The 19,112-nt window shown below is 34.6% G+C and overlaps 3 protein-coding genes, 1 long non-coding RNA gene and 1 pseudogene across 5 annotated transcripts; 4 read left to right on the forward strand and 1 right to left on the reverse strand.

Annotated features, from left to right (window-relative positions):
- The first annotated feature begins 957 nt into the window (after window positions 1–957).
- Window positions 958–2,333, forward strand: LOC132047281 (uncharacterized). The gene is made up of 3 exons (XR_009412821.1): window positions 958–1,203; window positions 1,310–1,417; window positions 1,864–2,333. It is a non-coding gene; the product is annotated as an uncharacterized LOC132047281 (long non-coding RNA).
- LOC132047280 (uncharacterized) lies at window positions 1,914–7,742 on the reverse strand. 2 transcript variants are annotated; one of them, XM_059438277.1, is made up of 5 exons: window positions 7,234–7,742; window positions 4,615–4,789; window positions 2,877–3,154; window positions 2,640–2,752; window positions 1,914–2,089 (listed from the first exon to the last, which is right to left on the reverse strand). In XM_059438277.1, the coding sequence occupies exons 1-4, from the start codon at window positions 7,654–7,656 to the stop codon at window positions 2,645–2,647; spliced, it is 984 nt and encodes a 327-aa protein (XP_059294260.1). In that variant the 5' UTR covers window positions 7,657–7,742; the 3' UTR covers window positions 1,914–2,089; window positions 2,640–2,644. The 2 variants fall into 2 exon arrangements, with proteins under 2 accessions (XP_059294260.1, XP_059294259.1); XM_059438276.1 differs by lacking the exon at window positions 1,914–2,089 and having other exon boundaries at window positions 2,386–2,752; window positions 7,234–7,741.
- Window positions 7,743–12,135: 4,393 nt separating this feature from the next.
- On the forward strand, window positions 12,136–12,866 carry LOC132047919 (uncharacterized; annotated as a pseudogene).
- A 1,075-nt stretch (window positions 12,867–13,941) lies between these two features.
- Window positions 13,942–18,218, forward strand: LOC132047282 (cystinosin homolog). The gene is made up of 9 exons (XM_059438278.1): window positions 13,942–14,099; window positions 14,196–14,328; window positions 14,765–14,854; window positions 14,936–15,060; window positions 15,367–15,409; window positions 15,557–15,674; window positions 15,771–15,820; window positions 15,955–16,044; window positions 17,909–18,218. The coding sequence occupies exons 1-9, from the start codon at window positions 13,981–13,983 to the stop codon at window positions 18,020–18,022; spliced, it is 882 nt and encodes a 293-aa protein (XP_059294261.1). The 5' UTR covers window positions 13,942–13,980; the 3' UTR covers window positions 18,023–18,218.
- On the forward strand, window positions 18,088–18,981 carry LOC132047283 (uncharacterized). Its single transcript, XM_059438279.1, has 2 exons — window positions 18,088–18,256; window positions 18,465–18,981. Exons 1-2 carry the CDS (start codon window positions 18,088–18,090, stop codon window positions 18,851–18,853), a joined length of 558 nt encoding a protein of 185 aa, XP_059294262.1. The 3' UTR covers window positions 18,854–18,981.
- The last annotated feature ends 131 nt before the right edge of the window (window positions 18,982–19,112 follow it).

A 19,112-nucleotide genomic window follows, 5' to 3' on the forward strand; every position in this document is an offset into this window, starting at 1 on the left:
GTGTTAAGTTGAATATATAGGGGTCGTTTAGTTTACAGTCTAGTAGGGAATAGTAATGCAGGAGTGTTAGGCATTTGGACTTTGAAGCTAAGAATTGTTATGCGGTGAATAATATAAGAGGAATTGTCATGAATGCCCATGACAATCCAGTCATTGTTATGTGGTAAGTAACAATACATGGATTGTTATGTCGGAATTGGAGATGAAAGGTGCATCTCTCCTAAAACTAAGGCCATTTTGGTCTCTAGATACTCTTTTATATGTCTTGCTTATACATGCACTTTTCTCTCACTTTTTATCTTGTAGAAAATAATGCATAATATTTCCTATAAGTTTTACCAGGATCAGTAATTTGTCTGTTGGGAACTTGGTACGTGAGAGGTGAGTATGCCTTGCAAGTTTATTTTTCTTATTCGGGTTTGCATGTGGGGAAGGCTTTGCTTATTTCTGAAGCCAAGTTGAAAAGTAAACGTGAGTTCAGACTGTTGGTAAATGCTTTTATAAGTATATGATATGTATATATTAGCTCAATTTTGCCTGCAAAATTGAAGAAGAACAATCAGCCGCAAGGTTTAAATTTGTTTATAGTTTATGGCTTAGCAATTAAGAGACCAAAGCAAATAATCATAAAACTGTTGATCGAATTTCGTTCGTTTCCCAAGATTTGAATTTTTATAGTTGAAATAGATGCAAAATGGGTGCATTTTTTCAGAACTGCATTGAACACCAATCCTAATTTTTTGGACAAACAAGAGACGAAAAGAAAGGAAACCCCACTCACATTTTAGAAAAGAAGGAAAGGGCCTGGCACTCGCCAAAAGTTATAGTTGCTCATATGAGAAGTATGACGATTTGAATATACATTAGATTGAAGATTGAAAACGGTAGATGTAATACTTATAGTTGCACAAGCATCGGATGATCTCCAATTAACTCAATAGTTTTTATCTTCACGAGGTTTGCTCAAACTCCTAAACTAGAATAGTATATTTGTACTATATAACGACCTAGCTGTAATGAGAACCAAAATCAGATGCTATATTGTGTGCGCCGAAAGAAGAAGAAAAAGAATGAAGTTGTTAGTGGTAGCTAGCTTTCTGGTTTCTATGGTGATTATGAGTACAATTGTTGGAACAAGCACTCGCCTTCCCTTTCTCGTAGATATGCAAACTGTGGAACCATCTCCATACATCACAGTAACAGGTCGCTTAGAGAACAATCCATTTTCTTTTACCCTTTTTCACATTTACCATTATGTAATTGATAAACTAATAATCTTACCACTTCATTCTTCCATATAATGTAATAGGCTGTAATAACAACTGCGATATTGCTTGTTGCTATTGTGATATCACAAAGCAGCCACCTCTCTGCGTCCAGTGCTGCCGCGAAGAGCGCTGAGCCCCTGTATTTGCAGGTAATATTGCTACTCTCTTCACGCAAATATTGCTCTCAAGTTTGTATTGGCCTAACCTAATGGGGGTCAATTGAATCTTTTTGCCGATAAGTTACACTGTGCATAGACGGAAATATTTCATTTTTATATACTATCAACTCAACGAAAGCTTCTAACTAAGTGAAACAAGAGCGTTGAAAAAGAAAAGTTTTAATTCATGGGTTCGAGTCCAGCTGTGACAGTTTAGCATTTTCGTTAAAGTAGCTCATCTCAAATTCAAGAAAACATGGTGATTTTGCACCACTAGTTATATGACAACCAAATCAGTGGATCTTAAGGCATGCGAAGTTAGAGCATTTCTAGTTTTCTTTTAGCTGATGAAAGAAACACAGTGTTTTCATTAATTTGCTATGTTTCATGCGATAAATCAGAGGCCTCATTTTTTAGCTTTTGCAATTTTCTGACAGGAGTTCTGCTCTCAAGTTACTCAAGTACAGCCAAAACGCGCAGAAATCCATTGGCCAACAAGTGGAACCAACTCTCTTTTAAATATGTTGTTATATACATCGGACTTAAAGACTGCATATAAGAGATGTAAAAAAAATGTAGTACAGGATTTGCTTGCTCTCTTTATTTACAGCATTCCTTCGTAGGAGAGCATGAAGCTCCTGAAGTTAAGGCATCAAGGAAACCCTGAATAAGGAAAAAAAAAATTAAGAACGACCTTAAATTATTCCAGATTACTTGCCTCAGATTTGTGAAATGAGGAGGGCATTATGGATTTCCAATGTTTCTCAAAATACCAAAAAAAAAAAAAACTAGAAAGTCAGCTATCTTGCTCCATACAAGGGACCAGCGACTAAACATTCACGACAATACAATAGGCATTAGGTAGTAATAAATTAAAAACAAAAGAGGCATTTGGCTATCTCGCTCCTCCTAAAAGCCCCAAAAAAAAAAAAAAAAAGAGTTTCGGAACTACATCCTGCTTCTCAAAATTGAAGGGCATTCCACGTTAAGTATATTCGGTTCCAGAAAAACAGGCTCATTATTCATCATCATCTGGTTATCCCCAGCAAGCATCTTTCATCCTTGTGAAAACAGTAAGTTTGATACAACTGACCCAACATATCAACATCACCTCATTGATGACTTAAAACTTTTTGAGTTTATGAGATATGCTATATGTACTGAGCTAATGTACTAAAGATACACAAGAAGGTAAAACTCACTAAACGATTACCAAAATTATACCCTCCTTGTAAGTCCAAGGAACACAACAGCCGAAGCAATCTGAACTTTTAAATCTGCAAGATCAACATCATGACCGCCTTCAACAAGACCCCAACGGTCAACCTGAAAGAAGCCAGAAAAAGTCAGCACTTAAACTTGAGCTTGGGTAGTGCAAAGTGCAAACATCAATTATGTAGAGAGATACAACTAAATGATAGATAATAAAGGAAATTGACAGTGTACAAACCTGCAAATCTTCCTCAAGCCTAATCAACTCAATAGCCTCTTCAATCCCCAATCTACCACGGAAAATTCCGAGTGCAATGACTAACGAATGTGCAGCTGAGGCGATTGCATCAATTGTTGCCAATTCACAATCATCTGTTTTCTTGAGAACGCTTTCAATGGCACTAACAAGACCATCATCTTGCTTGCCACCAAAAAAACTGGTATGCACGGCTGGTTTGAAGCCAAATTCTGACTCTACCCACTTTAGAAGAGGATCAATTTTCTCCACTTGTCGCTCTGTGAAATTTCGAATTGTCAGATTAATATTAGGAAAGTGCTAATATTATGAAACCTGAATGAACTGCCAAAAATAAACAAAAGAGTACTGCAGGCTTGCTGGTAAGCATATGAGTCTAACTCTTTTGGCTCTTGTGATAATAACAGTGCTAAAAGTAATTTGCTTCACAGTTGGTCAAATAGATGGAACTTCGGAGCACAAAGCTTCTACCATCTTATAGGAGGACGTTACAAAATCCTAGGATCACTAGAATATGTAATATGCTCTATCGGATACTAACGTTATTTGTTTTGAATCATCCTGGGAAGATTTCTAAAGGAGAATTCACTGGCTTTTAAAATATAAAAGACGAGGAGACTTGAATAGAATGACATCAACATCGGTACTGATATTCACGCTCCACAAACTTGTTGCCCAGCTCCATCAACACTGAAGTACAGCATAACTTTAAGCAACATTGAAAAATGTGTGGCCCTCAAATGATGTTTCGTTTTATCTTTTGTTTTGGGACTAGAGTCACAACATTAATTCCTTCGAGCAGTGTGAAAATTGTGGTAAAATCCTCATAGTCAATCTCCCCCTTCTCCTGTGCTACAGCCCTTTCCTGAGTCACCTCATAACTCTGACCTGTGGATCCTGTTAGGTCTTCATTCTTCCTACATAATATCAGATCCTTCAAAAGTCAGAAAACGACTGGAAACACAACCCCCTGCCAAACCATGTCTGATCACTCTTCTCCTCACGCTACCCTGTAGTCCCACTTGGTAAAACTTACAGTTCTAGGCTTCTAGCACCCTTTGCCCCATCACAATTTTTTTCTGTTGATTGAATTAAACCTTTAAGAGAGTTCATATTTCTACCAGGAAAGTAGTGTGCTTTGTGGGCCAGTAGTATACTGATAAATGAATCTCTGGTATGGTGGGCGGTTCACGTGTAAATGGAGCAAAAGAAGAAATTCTGCAGCACAAAAATCAGCGCTATTATCCTTATTGTCATGTCCTCCAATATTTGCACTAGCTCTAATATGGGGCAGAAGAATTCTGCTTTCACAAAATGCTCCTAAATGCTAGTAAGATAATTTGCACTATCAAAGATTGAATTGTTGATGAAAAAAAAAAAAAAACTAGTGGAGGTGCGTGCAAGCTACCCTAGACACCACAGTTATTAAAAAAAATATATTAACCATGTAATCTCAAGATGCATGAGGTCTAAGATGTTTCTTGATTAAGATCGGCAGACAGAGAGCGTTTCTAGATACCAGGGTTAGGAGCAAAATCAGAAAAGTTCACACAGAGATTAACAAAGGCTGATATAAAATTTAGACTCCCATTACTTCTTGATGTTATAAACCATTTGCTCCTAAAGACATAAGTTTGGAACAGTTTTGATAAGGAAAGCAAAATATTGAGAGCACATTCTGAGAACAGATAAAAAGAATTGCATTGCAAAAATAACATACCAAGAACCCCGCTCGTCAGATCATTATCCCCTGGAGCACGACAGAATACTAAATCTTGAGGGAATTTCTTCATCAAATGTTCAATTATCTTTTGACGCGTCAGTGGAACTCTTTCTAATGCAGTACATGAAAGTTTCATTAATGGCATAGTAAAGGGCCTGATCCCATCTGCTTCCTACACCAAAAGACATTTCAGGACAAGGTTGGCAAAACACATATTTAAACACCAAGTAAAATGGAAGTATCATATTCCCTGGATATAATATACTCCCTCCATCCTAATTATGTGACGGTGTTCTGATTTCGAGAGTCAAATGAATTATTCTTTGACCGCAATTTTTTCATATGTCTAATATATTTTGAATTGTCAATTATTGGAACTTCTATTACTTTTTACGTAGTTCCAAAATATGTCAATTTCTACAAACACTGAATCAGAAGCTTTGGCTCTCTTGGAGGCTGCTAAGTACTGTTTGTCTAAGCATATGTACTCTTTCATACTGGAAACAGACTCAATGATGATGAAGAAGATAATAGATAGAGAGTGGAGACCACCATGGAATATTGCATTTGTGATAGAGGAATTGCTGGACATAATTGACAATGCTGATGTGGAGGTTCTGCATATTATGAGAGAAGGAAACCAACTAGCAGATCATCTAGCCAATGTTGCTCTAGATGATGGAGAGGTGGTGGCCAATAACTTTGCAGAATTGGACTCAAAGGGGAGGAGGATTCTTAATAGTGACAAACTACTATGTCCCTATTTGAGAATCAGGACTAAAAGAAGATATTGATGCTGGAGACTGTTGTAAGGATGTGGAGAATCATGTCTCATCTTGCTCAAGTCCTATGGGAGGAGAGTAAGGTGGGAATTTTTTCTACTAATCTTGTTTTCTTTTTTGCAGGTTACAGAAATGGAACTTGGATAATGAAAGAAAGCAGGAACAATAGGAGCAGTCTTTTCTCTGCAGATATCTGTGTCATTGATCTTGCTCATCATGGAAATGATATGACTCAGTTGTGGCTCATTAGACTTTTTAACAATGCTTCTTTGATCATTGCACATGAAAGGATAAGTAAGCAGGCAATTCAGTGCATCACTTGGGTATTAGAAATAAGTCAAGACTGGCTATCAAAGATCATATTTTATCAGGACACAGCTTGGCTATGGTTTACTAGTGGAGGTTATTGCAAATGGAGCAGCATGGTGTTACAAGGATACAATCTTACCAGAATCTTTGATGAGGATGGCATGATTGTACCAGAATCTTTTAACTCATTGCTCTATGTTGCAGGTATCCATACAAGATATATATTTTGCAGGATTGTATCAGAAGATGTTGAGGTTGGAATATCCATCAAATCAGACATGATCTGTATATTGGCAGATCCTCATGTAGTGGTATTAGCACCTTGTGCTCATTCTACAGAGGAAATGACAGTACATGGACCATGTTCTGATGGGGCTGAGGATTTGGTTCTCAGGCTTGATACAAGATACATCAATACATATGGAAGATATTACATGCTGATATACACAGAGATCTCACTGATATACAATATTCAGCTGGGGTATACTGTGCAGTATATTCAGAAGTACTCGAAATTCACCAGGTCTTTCGTGCTGATGTTCTTCAATGAAGATTCCAGTACAAAGGCTCTCTACATGGAGCATGACAGTGGCAGAGCCACATGCATTCCAGGAGTGTCAACCGACACCCCTTTGTCGAAAAATAACACTGTGTAAATACGTAAAAAGAATTTTTTTATGTATATATACTATGTGCTGAACCCCTTAATTTCTTCGTATATTTACTTTTTTTATAGTTTGACACCCCTTAGTAAAAATTCTAGTTCCGCCACTGGTGCATGAAATATGCAAAGATGAATGGAATATATACATGCACACTAGTCTTTACTTTATGTACATTTTTAGTCCATTTGTTCTAGCTTTTAGTCCATTTGTTCTAGTTGTAGGTAATATCAACTTGGGACATCTTTATCCTAGGTTGATCACTAGTCTACCTTTTTGCATTTTATTAGCCATTTGGCCACTGCTGTAAACACTATGGTTTGAGGAAAATCAATAAAACAGCCCTAGGCCTTCAAAGGCCTAGTGGAATTGCCCAAAAAAACAAAAAAATTGTCAATTTTGTTTCAGAAAACTACTTCCTCTATCCCATAATACTTGTCATGTTTCACTTTTAATTAACACCAACATATTAAGATATATTTTTTCAGCACGTTGATATGAGAAGAAGTGCAATAGATAGCACTTCCCGTATAGTTTTTGAATATCTAAATTGTAATGTTGAAATATTAACTTAATCTAATCCAATTTAGTTCCGAAGATTAGTCAAATTGAGAAGCGAAATATGACAACTAAATATGGGAAGGAGGGAGTAAAAGATTCTATGTCCAATTGTAGGGTCAAAATTAAGAAGTTTGGATCTCGATCGAAAAACGAAAAGCGTCACATAAATTGGAAAAGAAGAAGTAAACAGTATCCAGGTATACACATAGAAATCACATGAATGTTACTTCCGGTCATCCTAAATGTGCTAATGAACTACAATACATACATGAGAAAATGGAAAGAAATTCTGGATTTGTCACCTGGTATTCCCATTCAGCAGCAATAGCCTTAGCAAGACTGAGGGTGGGGCATTTAAGAGGGCGTTTAGAAGGGGTTTTAAGAGTACGATAATCAAGCATAACACTCCATCCATTTCCATCTTCAGCTTCTCTAGTCGTCACTTTCTGATAAAACCTCTTCCCAACAATTGATCCTGTCATAAACGACATTGGCATCGTCACTGATTCCGCTTCACTCTTTTTCGGACCCTTTATAATAATATCATCATTGGTCTGAGAATTCGGGTTGGCGGAGAAAGTGAAAGTGGAAGATGGGTCATTTGATTCGGGTTGTGGGGAGGTTGCTAACTTACTGAAATTGCGAGTTTGGAAAGGGGTTAGGGTTCTACTAAGGAAGGTAAATTTTGATGCTGTAAGGGTTTTTCCAATGATTTGAGCCGCCATAGATTAGCTCCAAGTGAAGATGAAGCTTTACACAGAGTTTGGTTGATGGAGCCGAAGATGTTGAATTTGCTATGCTCTCAGCACAGCACGACGACGATTCTGTTTTGGGCTAGGCTCAATAAAACATTTAGGCCCAAATTAATTCTTGAGATGGTAGTCATTCATACATTTTTGGACAAGGGGCTGAATAGTCACTTTTTACTCTCTCCGTCCCAATGTAAGTGTCTTACTTTCATTTTTTATTCGTCCCAAAAAGAGTGTTTCTTTTCATATTTAGTAAGTTGACACTTCATACATCCTACATGACAAGTTATAATCACAAGATTCAAAGGATATTTTAGTACATTATACACATCTTTAATTTAGAACCACAAGATTCAAAAGTATCTCTTTATTTCTTAAACTACGTACCTAGTCAAACTAAGACGATTGAATTGGGACGGATGGAGTAATATTTAATTACTCTTTTGACACGGACAGAAACACCCCCAAATAAAACACGGAACAACTTCTGGAAATGTTGTTGGAATTCAGAAGATTGACAAGAGGAACTCAAGAAACGATGAATGGAGTTCAAACCTTTATAAGTTTCTGTGTTTTAAGTAGCAGTATTTTTGTTGAAATTTTATTTTTGCATTGAAGTGTGGCTACTTTTTTATTACTTGTTTTAAACGATGGCTAAAAATTCATAATAGAGATTACCTAGGTTGGTTGTTGAAGTTTGTCATAATTTTCAGAGAAGTTGTCTGAAGTTGTGGAAACCTCTACTCGCTATCCAAAATCCCTCGGTCAGCTCTAAAATAATGGGTATAAAACCACGTGTCTTCCCGTGGTTGGGTTGAATTAAATGGATTTTTATGAGTTAATAAGTTTACCATTAAAAAAATAGAGTTTACATGGCATGCCAATTAGGAGAGAAGAAGAGTTTTATGATGTTTAGTATATTCTGAGGAAAATAGTGATAGTTTATTCTAGTACTAAAAGAAACAAAAGTGATTTTGTAAGGCAATTCCCAAAACATGAGTGACCATTTAGGGAAGTAACCCAAGAAATGGAATGACAAAGTTCCGCGAGATCAATTTCTTTTACCCTAACCTTTATTTTTTTGATCCAACAAAAATAAAATAGTTAATCTCTCTTAAATTTATATACGTGTAAGCAGGGGAGAATCTATGTAGAAGCTTCACGAGACCAATGTGCATAGGTATTTTCTGCTCGTACTCTGTCAAATTATAGTAAAGTTTAAGATATCGTCCCACAGTGATTGGAACCACCTAGGCTACAAATTTGTATTATTTTTGTTACTATTTGAGAGGATCAAATTGATGAAAAGAGAGTTGTTCAAAAGTCTTGAAAATTATAATAATAAAATAAGAAATATTTTGGATTTTTCTAATAAAAGATAGAGGTTGGGATATTTTGAATCGGCAAGATAAAATTATTCTAATAAAATCAAGAGTTTATTATTTATTTCTCTGTTTAAAGAATGATTGCTTATTTCTAATATAATCACTCCACATAACAACAATATGTTAATAGCACCACTCTCGCTTATACTATTAATTTATTGACAAGTAGTTAGTGACATTAAACAATAATTAATTAATAACACCTCTTTCGATTAGTGTAGTTAACCAATTAAAATAATGGCTTCAAACAAGTATTATCTTAGTTGAGTGCACCAAGTAAACAAAAGCCTCTTCCGATTAGCTTTTGCTAAATCAATAAACTTATTTGAGTCAATCCCTCCGTGAGATTAGGACTTAAAGAAATAAGACAAAGATCCCTTAAATCAATAAACTTATTTGAGTCAATCCCTCCGTGAGAATTAGGACCGAAAGAAATAAGGTAAAGGTCATCTACTTATTTGAGTTAATCCCTCCGCGAGAATTAGGACTAAAAGAAATAAGATAAAGATCATTTAAATCAATAAACTTGTTTAAATCATTCTCTTCTCCCGAATAAGAAACAAAATAACAAGATAAAGATTTTTGTAAAGAGATATAATCATATCCAATAATAGATATAATTAATATCAAATACCTTGGTGTATAAAGATGATAAAGAGAAAATCCCAACATAAGAAGATAATAAAATAAAAATGTTTATTATAATAGCTTCATCAAGCTTTATCTAGTATCCCAACCAAGGAAGCTTACTCCATTATGGAGTAGAAAAACTAAATAGAAATAAAGACTAAGAGAATATTTTTACTACAAAAAAGAGCCAAGAGAGACACCAACACTAGTTCTTGTGTCCTCTTCACTATTGGATGCAAATAGGATGAAAGATTGGTTTTTTTCTTCTACAAAACATATGCCTATTTATAGAAAAATTCCTAGAAGTCTTGGAGAGACATTGCAAGAGAAATTTAATATAATAATATTTTCTTGATGAGAAATTGGCATGGCAAATTATCATGCAATCTTGAGAAATTGGCATGGCAATTTATCATGAAATTTTGGTGAGAATTTGTCATAACTTTGTTTCTCTTGACTTTGTGTAGTCTTTGGTGAAGTTGTCACGGATGCATCCTCCTTTCTTGGCTTTTAGTTCTTGCTTCTTCTCTTTTTCCATGTATTCTTTTCCTGCAAGATTTGTTAGAAAAGTGCGAGAATATGATATAAATTATTCATGTTTTATTTTTAAAATATTATATTTTTATATTGAAATTACATGAATAATTTATACCCATCAAAGCTCGGGGATGCCACGCCACCCAAATGTCTCGGTTGAAACTATGTATATATATATGTCTTTATGCATGAGAAAGCGTATACATGTCTATCGTGCCATCCGAAGTAGCATGGTGCCACTGGTAAATATTTGGGTTTTACTTTCCTGTGATGCGAGTTCGAACCCTATTTTGGTGCATTTTTTAAAAAACTATACTTTAGCCTTTGCAGCATCCAGGACATTAGTAAGTGGGCTTTTTAAAAAGAATAAAAGAAAATGGTTAAATAGAATCGAACCCTTAACCTCTCCAACCTTAAAAGTGAAACGAGCCAACAGACTAAGGTCTTTCTTGCTTACAAAATTGATGTAAATTAAATGTCACTTATTTCGTTTTAAATACTTTAAAACCCTAACTTGAGACAATAAAATACGCTTGAGTAACACCAAATCAAAAGGCTAAAACAAGCATATAAAATATGAAAGAACAACAAAAACGTAAATATTCGTCGAATAACACACACCTTAGCCAACAATTAAAAAAAAAAAAAAAAAACCTAAATCCTAACTGAAATTGAAGAAGAGGAAGCTAGTTCTTACTTGAACAGAGTACAAATCTTCACCGACGACGGTAGAGATTCACCGGCGAGGGATTTGGCCGGAAAAATCGCCACTGAAAAGAGATTATTCGTGGGCATTTTGATACGGAAGGTTTATGAAATGGGTTGTTTGTATACGCTGGGGTGGGGAATTAATTGGGGTGGGTCGGGTATTTTTTGTTGGAGCGGGCTAAATGGGTGGGTGGAGTGGGGAATTAATTAATTTAAGTTAATTATATTGATCACCAATGAGAGGCTGCCACGTGTTTAATGAAATGGGTCTGTGAAGAGTAAGGGTATTTTAGAGCCCAAACATTAACGTGGAGGGTATTTTAGGTCCTTTTTCAATAGTTGAAGGGTATTTTAGGCCCTTTTCCGTGAGGTATATAAAGTTCTCAATTATTATAATTTATAGTACTTTCACGTAGTTTTCAAATATGTAAATTTTATTTTGAAAAAGCTTAAAGATTCCACATTCGAATTCACGTTTAAAATTAAAAAGTTTGACTCTAAATCCAAACAATGCCACATAATTGGGACAAAGTGAGTAGGTTATTACTAATAAGTGTGATGAAGTGATAAGGTTTCTCTATCCTTGACTAAGGGTTTCGTTTTTGAGCCTGAAAATAATTTATTTTGTAGTAGTGTGCGCTAAAATCTACATAGTGGATTATTTGTATACACTACCTACACACTTTGATTGTATAGATAGTGCATAGATATGTATAGATAGGTATATTATATGTAGTATATATATATTTAATATAAATTATACACTACTTATATACCGTGTAGATATTCTGTAAATTAGACAACCAAAAGGTTTTGGCTGCAATTTAATAAACTACGATCGGTTGTTGGGAATCTTGTATTTTAGGCTTGGATGACACGCACCCAAAAGAAGAAAAGAACATGTCCTCAGTTGACTAATGAAAACACCTTGCTTCCCAAGTTTTCCCACCTCCAAAGCTCTATAAACTCCTATATATAAACATGGTCCATTATCATTTCTAAAACAAATTCAACCATTTAAGCTCAAAAGAGAAAAGCCAGCAACTTCTTAGGAGTCCGTTTTGGCTTGCCCCTCTCCTTAGAGTCAAGTGGCTGAACGCCCCTTTCCTCTTATTAGTTAGAAGGGCGAAGTCGCCAAAACAAGTCGAAAGGCCAAAGAGTCATCTTTGAAGGCTACTATGCATCCTTATTCACCAAAAATGAAGAGAGAAGGTCGTCAACACGGTATGGTTCGCACATACCCAATTTTACCCTCTCCATGGAACCCAAAACCCGAGGTCAGGTACATCAACAAGTCCAATTCACCACCAACAGCTGGGCTTTTCACAAAGGTCTCAACTAAGCCCTCTAACCATTCCAAGTTTACAGGCAAGTTTCTATTTCTTTTTTTCTTTTTCTTTTTTTATTTGTTTGTTCGTTTTAGCCCTCCCCATGAATTTTCTTCTTGTCTCACTTTTTTGGCGACTCGAACTCCTGGGTTGGAGGTGAAACATACTTATCATCTGAGTAACCCTCTTGTCAATTTACAGGCAAGTGCGGTAGGCCCAGGTGCACCAGTTGCCATATTCATCCAGCTGGAAAATCAAAGGACAAAACTAAAGGCACTCAAAAGTTAAAGAGACGTGGCGATGTCGTGTCGTTGGTTACGTGGAGGGTTGTTGATGCTAGGCCTGGGTTGAATTTTTCTGGGTTTTCGGCTACTGGGCTTTTGGATCATTTGGATAATACTGATTATTATTCTTATTACATGGATAATCATGATGATCATGGAATTTACTATGATGCCCCTGATGAGATTGATGATTGTGAAGATAATGGGGTTGATGATGATGATGATGAAGAAGAAAAATGAGTTTCATTGAGGTAGGATTTTTGTGGGAAAATGTTGAAGAAGATGGAGATTGGTGTGTTGTTGAAAGAATCTAATTCGGTTCCTTTCAATTCTATGTAATTTGTATTTACTATTTAAAAAATGTACATTTCTGTAATTGTATTTACTGTCAAATATATTGTAACATTGATATGGCATTAGTTTGTGTGAAAATTGCAGTTTCTTGACATATGCATTCACCTTAATTGTTAGAAAAAGAAAAAGAAGACAATTTGATGCTTCAGCTTTAGAAGGGAATCGACTGAATTCATGCGTCCTAGTACTTTTTATTTAGTAGTAATATATAATTAATTCATTCATTGTTAAAAATGTTTTAATATAAACTTTAGTGAATTCATCTGTTGATATAGATTTAGAAACATGTTATACGAGATTTTTCATTTCAGTTGTAGAAAGTTGTAACCAAGGGCGGAGGGAGGAAGGGTCAAAGGGGTTCATCTGAACCCAATGAATCCTCTTATGCGGAAAATTACACTATTTATACATGGTTAAAATTACTTTTATGGATAGATATTAGACGTTGAACCCCCTCTAGCTTCTTCGTGTATTTACTTTTTCATATTTTAAATCCTCTTAGTGAATATTTTGGCTCTGCCACTGGTGGTAACCATATCTCTTGCTACACCTTTTGTTGACTAAATATCCGCCTAAAATCTGCCAATATTTTTAGTCAATGACTTAAAGTTTCAGTTTCATTCAGAAACAGAAATACAAATCTCCAACTATAAAGTATTTTTGGTTTATCTATGTGCGGTTAAAACTTTATTACACTATCAATTTAAGTAGACTTTCCTTTCAGAAACATCCGAAAAATAAGTACAATCTGATTTAGTTCCAAATTAGGCATCCTATTTTCTAGCTACCAATTTTATATACTGAACATTACAATAACGTAAAAATATGGATGATGGGAGAAAGGGTTGTGAATAGGGACGAAATATGGGGCACATTCATTAGAAGTAAATGTTTTGGGCAATCATAAAACGTGACTCTTCCAACTGCAATTCAAGTCACATTGGGACTAGCATCTCAATCCTCTCTGTCACCATCAAAATAGTTGATGACATCCCATACTCTTGTCTTATATATTTCCTATAAATAAATAGCAATAGGTCACCAAGCAGAAAAACCCAAAAACTTGTTTTTTTTATGGCTTCTTGGAATTCAGTTCCGCTAGAAGTGTTGTACAATGTTTTGGGATGGGTTGCGTTTGTCTCATGGTCCATTAGCTTTTATCCTCAGGTCATTTTGAATTTTCGCAGGAAAAGGTAATTTTGTGCTTTTCTTCTTCTCCCTGATTAATTTTAAAATTCTTTTATTCTTGGTTGCATTCAGTTTCTGACTATTTTTCTTCTTTTTCTTAGTGTGGTGGGGTTGAATTTTGATTTCGTGGTGTTGAATTTGACGAAGCACTCGTCTTATCTCATCTACAATGCTTCCATGTTCTTTAGTTCTGCTGTTCAAAGGCAATATCGTCATCGATATGGCAATAACGAGGTTAATTAACACCCCCACCTTCCAATCATTTTCATATGCTTGTGTTTGATACTATGTTGAATTACATCAACTGTGATACTGTTGCTGAGTTATAATTTATTATATTTAATCGGTTACAAAAACTGAATTGGTCTTTGTAATATTTGGCTAAACACATTGAGCTATTAATTAATTAAAAAGATGGCATTTTTTAGTCTTTTTATATAGAAAATACTTTGTTAAGCCAAAATAGTTTATGTACTATATTAATATTGACCAAAATATGGAGTAACAATATAAAATTTAAGTAATACATAAATTTCTAAAGATTCACAAGGTGCACAATTTAACTAATTAATTAAAGGCTTAATGTCAAGTTTCCCTTCTATTTTATTTCTTTGTTTTAAATGGAACTTAATGGCTTTTTTGCTGATTAACCTTCCTTGTTTAACTTCAGATGATACCTGTAGCTGCCAATGATGTGGCTTTCTCTACCCATGCTGTTCTTTTAACAGCGTTTACCTTGTTTCAGATTTCTATTTATGATGTAAGTGTAACTTTCTTGTTTACTCTTTTCAGCCCAAATGTATTTTATTTTTGGTTCTATTAAACATGTATTTCTTTTCAGCGTGGAAACCAGAAGGTATCGAAAATTGCTTTAGCAATTGTATCTGTTGCTTGGTTAAGTGTTGCTATTTGTGTGTTTGTGGCTTTTCCTAAGCATTCCTGGCTATGGCTAGTGTCCTGCTTCAAGTAAGACACCTTCTTTTTAATCCACAATTGCTCGTACTGAACATTCATTTTTCATGTTTAAAATTTTCATAAGCTCTGTACTAAAAAGTTAATTGATCGATTATTACTAGCTTTTTTTTTTTTTTTTAGTCTCTTGGCACTTGGGTTTTTTTTTGGGGGGGGGGGGGGGTTAAATTTCACGTATGGCCACTTAACTCTACCTACTATTACATTATAGCCCTGATAAAATTATTTTTTGCCAAGTTAAATTAATTGTACTTTATCTAGTGTAAAATAATATCTCACACTTCTTTCTCTTAATTGCAGCACATTGCAGGTTGTTATGACAGTAACCAAATACATTCCCCAGGTAATAAGCTTAATCCTTTGAAATTCTTTCTTTTTTTCAATAAAACTCACACTTTCTTATCAAATGCTTCCAATTTTGTTATGTTCTATTTTAATTATTTAATGATATGTCTTCCTTGATTAATTTTTGGCTGTGAAAAATCGATAGGCTATTATGAACTCCCGGCGAAAGAGCACTATTGGTTTTAGTATTGGCAACATTTTGCTGGATTTATTTGGAGGTGTAACAAATTACGGGCAAATGGCAGTGCAATCTATAGATCAGAGTCAGTTTCTGTATTTCAATTATATAGTCTTCGTTTATTTACTTTGCTATTTATATCTTTTTCCTAATGTAGTATTTGAACTCATTTTTGTCACAGATTCCTGGGTGAACTTTTATGGAAATATCGGCAAGACTTTGTTGTCATTGGTAAATGAAATGGTCATCTATTGTTTATCTACGTACCCTCGTGATCAAATCCTCTTGTTTCTAATTCTTGCACCTAATTACTATTTATATGAGGCTCTAAGAATTATGTGGTTTTGATCAAATGAATGTTGCAGGTGTCGATATTCTTTGACTTTCTCTTCATCGTGCAACATTATGTGCTATATCCTTCAAGGAAAGAAGTTGCTTCTCCTAATGTTGATGTGGTAAGCGAGCATCCAATACTCAAATCTTCTGATAATACATACACATAATATGTATAATTCATGATTTGATGAATTAAAAAATGAAGTGTTTCTACAGTTAAATATTTATTGTAAAATTCGGTTTAATAGGCATAAGTATGTTGAGATGATGTTTATTTCACGCATTACTCAGGAGGAACCAAGGGACATTGAGAGACGGTGATAGCTGCTCTATTTTGTACAACAGAGTTATTAAGTGGAATTTGATTTTACAAATTTCTCCAAACACAGTTCCTTATGGTATTATATATGTGGGACATTTGGAGAGAAATGACAATATATAGATGTTTACAAGGACAAATGGAACTATAGAATGTGAAAAATATGCAAGTCACTTTGGTGCAAAATGCACAATTTGTATGATTCCAGTACTCTTACTTGAGTCAAAACACAGTTAAAGAAGATGTAGTCTATGATATTTTGTAAATTCGCAGGCTTAGCCGTTTTGACATCATTAACAGTTCGAATGTTTGAAATCTTTAAGCGTTAGTTAAGGATTTGGTCTATTATTTCAACTTCAAACTTAAAATAGAGAAATTTTAATGGATGTTGGTTGGCTCTATAAGATTAAAAAAAAAAAAAGTGTCAGGGGGTCAGACCGAGCTAGGGCATTTTTTGTTTGGGGGGGGGGGGGGGTTGAGGGGGCCTAGATGGGGCTTTTCTTATGGGACCCGTTCTGATTTTTGGTTGAATGCGACGCCTTAAAAATCTCCTATTTGTATATCAATTTTTTAACTTCACAAAATAAATTATCGCTATTATTTATATCAGTAAATTAATTCAAGTTAATAAAATATTAATCATGTGATTGCAATCAAATTAATTGGATATTGTTGTATAAAATTTTATTTACTAATATCAAATATGAATAGTTTAATTTAAAAATTTTAAATAGTTCTACTATAAAAGATAGTCAATTTTTATTTTTAGTTTTATAAAAGGTACTGCTAAAAATACTTTAATCCATATATTTTTTGAGAATGATATAAATACTGTAACCCATCAATTTTCTTCTCATCTGCCATAAACTGGTCTATTAATTTAATCATTTAATGCTATTTCATAGTAGAACTGTCAATTATTTTCCCGCTATATAAATAAAATATTCTTGGGGTCACTTGTTTCAGTAAGGAGTAGATCAGGCACGGAAGTGAGGCAAACGAATTTTTATTTGACCGCGATTTTTTCATATGTCCATTAGATATATAAAGTTCTCAATTCTTGTGATTTATAGTAGTTTCACGTAGTTTTCAAATATGTAAATTTTATTTTGAAAAAGCTTAAAGATTCCATATTTGAATTCACGTTCAAAATTAATAAATTTGACTCTAAATCCAAACGACGCCACATAAAATTGGGACGAAGTGAGTAAGTTATTACTAATAAGTGTGATGAAATGATAAGGTTTCTCTATCTTTAGTTAAGGGTTTTGTTTTTGAGCTTGAAAATAATTTATTTTGTAGTAGTGTGCGCTAAAATCTACATAGTGAATTATTTACTACACGATCTAAAATAATCGTCTTTAAATTTCGTGCACCAGATGATTATATATACATTTAACGAGCTATGGAGAACTTACGTAAATGCTTCCTTCAACCAACTAGTTTATCAAATATGATTGAAGTACACACTACCTACACACTTTGATTGTATAGATAGTGCATAGATATGTATAGATAGGTATATTATATGTAGTATATATATATTTAATATAAATTATACACTACTTATATACCGTGTAGATATACTGTAAATTTGACAACCAAAAGGTTTTGGCTGCAATTTAATAAACTACGATCGGTTGTTGGGAATCTTGTATTTTAAGGCATGGATGACACGCACCCAAAAGAAGAAAAGAACATGTCCTCAGTTGACTAATGAAAACACCTTGCTTCCCAAGTTTTCCCACCTCCAAAGCTCTATAAACTCCTGTATATAAACATGGTCCATTATCATTTCTAAAACAAATTCAACCATTTAAGCTCACAAAAAACTCAACCAAAAATGAAGAGAGAAGGTCGTCAACACGGTACGGTTCGTACATACCCAATTTTACCCTCTCCATGGAACCCAAAACCCGAGGTCAGGTACATCAACAAGTCCAATTCACCACCAACAGCTGGGCTTTTCACAAAGGTCTCAACTAAGCCCTCTAACCATTCCAAGTTTACAGGCAAGTTTCTATTTCTTTTCTTTTTTTTAATTTATTTTACCCCTCCCCAGGATTTTTTTTTATTTTTTTAACTCTCTTGATGACTCCAACTCACAACTTCCGAAATAATTTATTTTGTAGTAGTGGCTAAAATCTACATAGTGAATTATTTAATACACGATCTAAAAGCGTTCTACTATCCGAAAGAACTCCTCTTATCAATTTACAGGTAAGTGCGGTAGGCCCAGGTGCACCAGTTGCCATATTCATCCGGCTGGAAAATCAAAGGATAAAACTAAAGGCACTCAAAAGTTAAAGACACGTGGTGATGTCGTGTCGTTGGTTACGTGGAGGGTTGTTGATGCTAGGCCTGGGTTGAATTTTTCTGGGTTTTCGGCTACTGGGCTTTTGGATCATTTGGATAATACTGATTATTCTTATTATATGGATCATGATGATGATCATGGAATTTATTATGATGCCCCTGATGAGATTGATGATTGTGAAGATAATGGGGTTGATGATGATGATGAAGAAAAAATGAGTTTCATTGAGGTGGGATTTGTGTGGGAAAATGTTGAAGAAGATGGAGATTGGTGTGTTGTTGAAGGAATCTAATTCGGTTCCTTTCAATTCTATGTAATTTGTATTTACTTTTTGAAAAATATACATTTCTGTAATTGTATTTACTGTCAAATAAATTGGAATGTTAATCAACATTGATAAGGCATTTATTTGTGAGAAAATTGCAGTTTTTTGTCATTTGCATTCATTCGCCTTTACTGCTAGAAAAGGTGACAATTTGATGCTTCAGTTTTTATTTAGTACTATATAATTAATTCGCACTCATTCTAAAGTCACCAATTATAAATTTTCA

The sequence above is a fragment of the Lycium ferocissimum genome, chromosome 2 (genome assembly GCF_029784015.1).
Source record: "Lycium ferocissimum isolate CSIRO_LF1 chromosome 2, AGI_CSIRO_Lferr_CH_V1, whole genome shotgun sequence".
Lineage (NCBI taxonomy): Eukaryota > Viridiplantae > Streptophyta > Magnoliopsida > Solanales > Solanaceae > Lycium > Lycium ferocissimum.

What these genes read in the sequence shown, in the direction of transcription:
- LOC132047280 (XM_059438277.1), bottom strand. Translation starts at nt 7,656, where the DNA reads ATGGCGGCTCAAATCATTGGAAAAACCCTTACAGCATCAAAATTTACC. An exon ending in CTGCTGAATGGGAATACCAG is followed by an intron (nt 4,790 to 7,233) that starts GTGACAAATCCA and finishes CTTTTGGTGTAG; the next exon opens with GAAGCAGATGGGATCAGGCC. An exon ending in TCTGACGAGCGGGGTTCTTG is followed by an intron (nt 3,155 to 4,614) that starts GTATGTTATTTT and finishes GAAATTTCACAG; the next exon opens with AGCGACAAGTGGAGAAAATT.
- LOC132047283 (XM_059438279.1), top strand. Translation starts at nt 18,088, where the DNA reads ATGAAGAGAGAAGGTCGTCAACACGGTACGGTTCGTACATACCCAATT. An exon ending in TAACCATTCCAAGTTTACAG is followed by an intron (nt 18,257 to 18,464) that starts GCAAGTTTCTAT and finishes ATCAATTTACAG; the next exon opens with GTAAGTGCGGTAGGCCCAGG.
- LOC132047282 (XM_059438278.1), top strand. Translation starts at nt 13,981, where the DNA reads ATGGCTTCTTGGAATTCAGTTCCGCTAGAAGTGTTGTACAATGTTTTG. An exon ending in TTGAATTTTCGCAGGAAAAG is followed by an intron (nt 14,100 to 14,195) that starts GTAATTTTGTGC and finishes TCTTTTTCTTAG; the next exon opens with TGTGGTGGGGTTGAATTTTG. An exon ending in TGGCTAGTGTCCTGCTTCAA is followed by an intron (nt 15,061 to 15,366) that starts GTAAGACACCTT and finishes TCTTAATTGCAG; the next exon opens with CACATTGCAGGTTGTTATGA.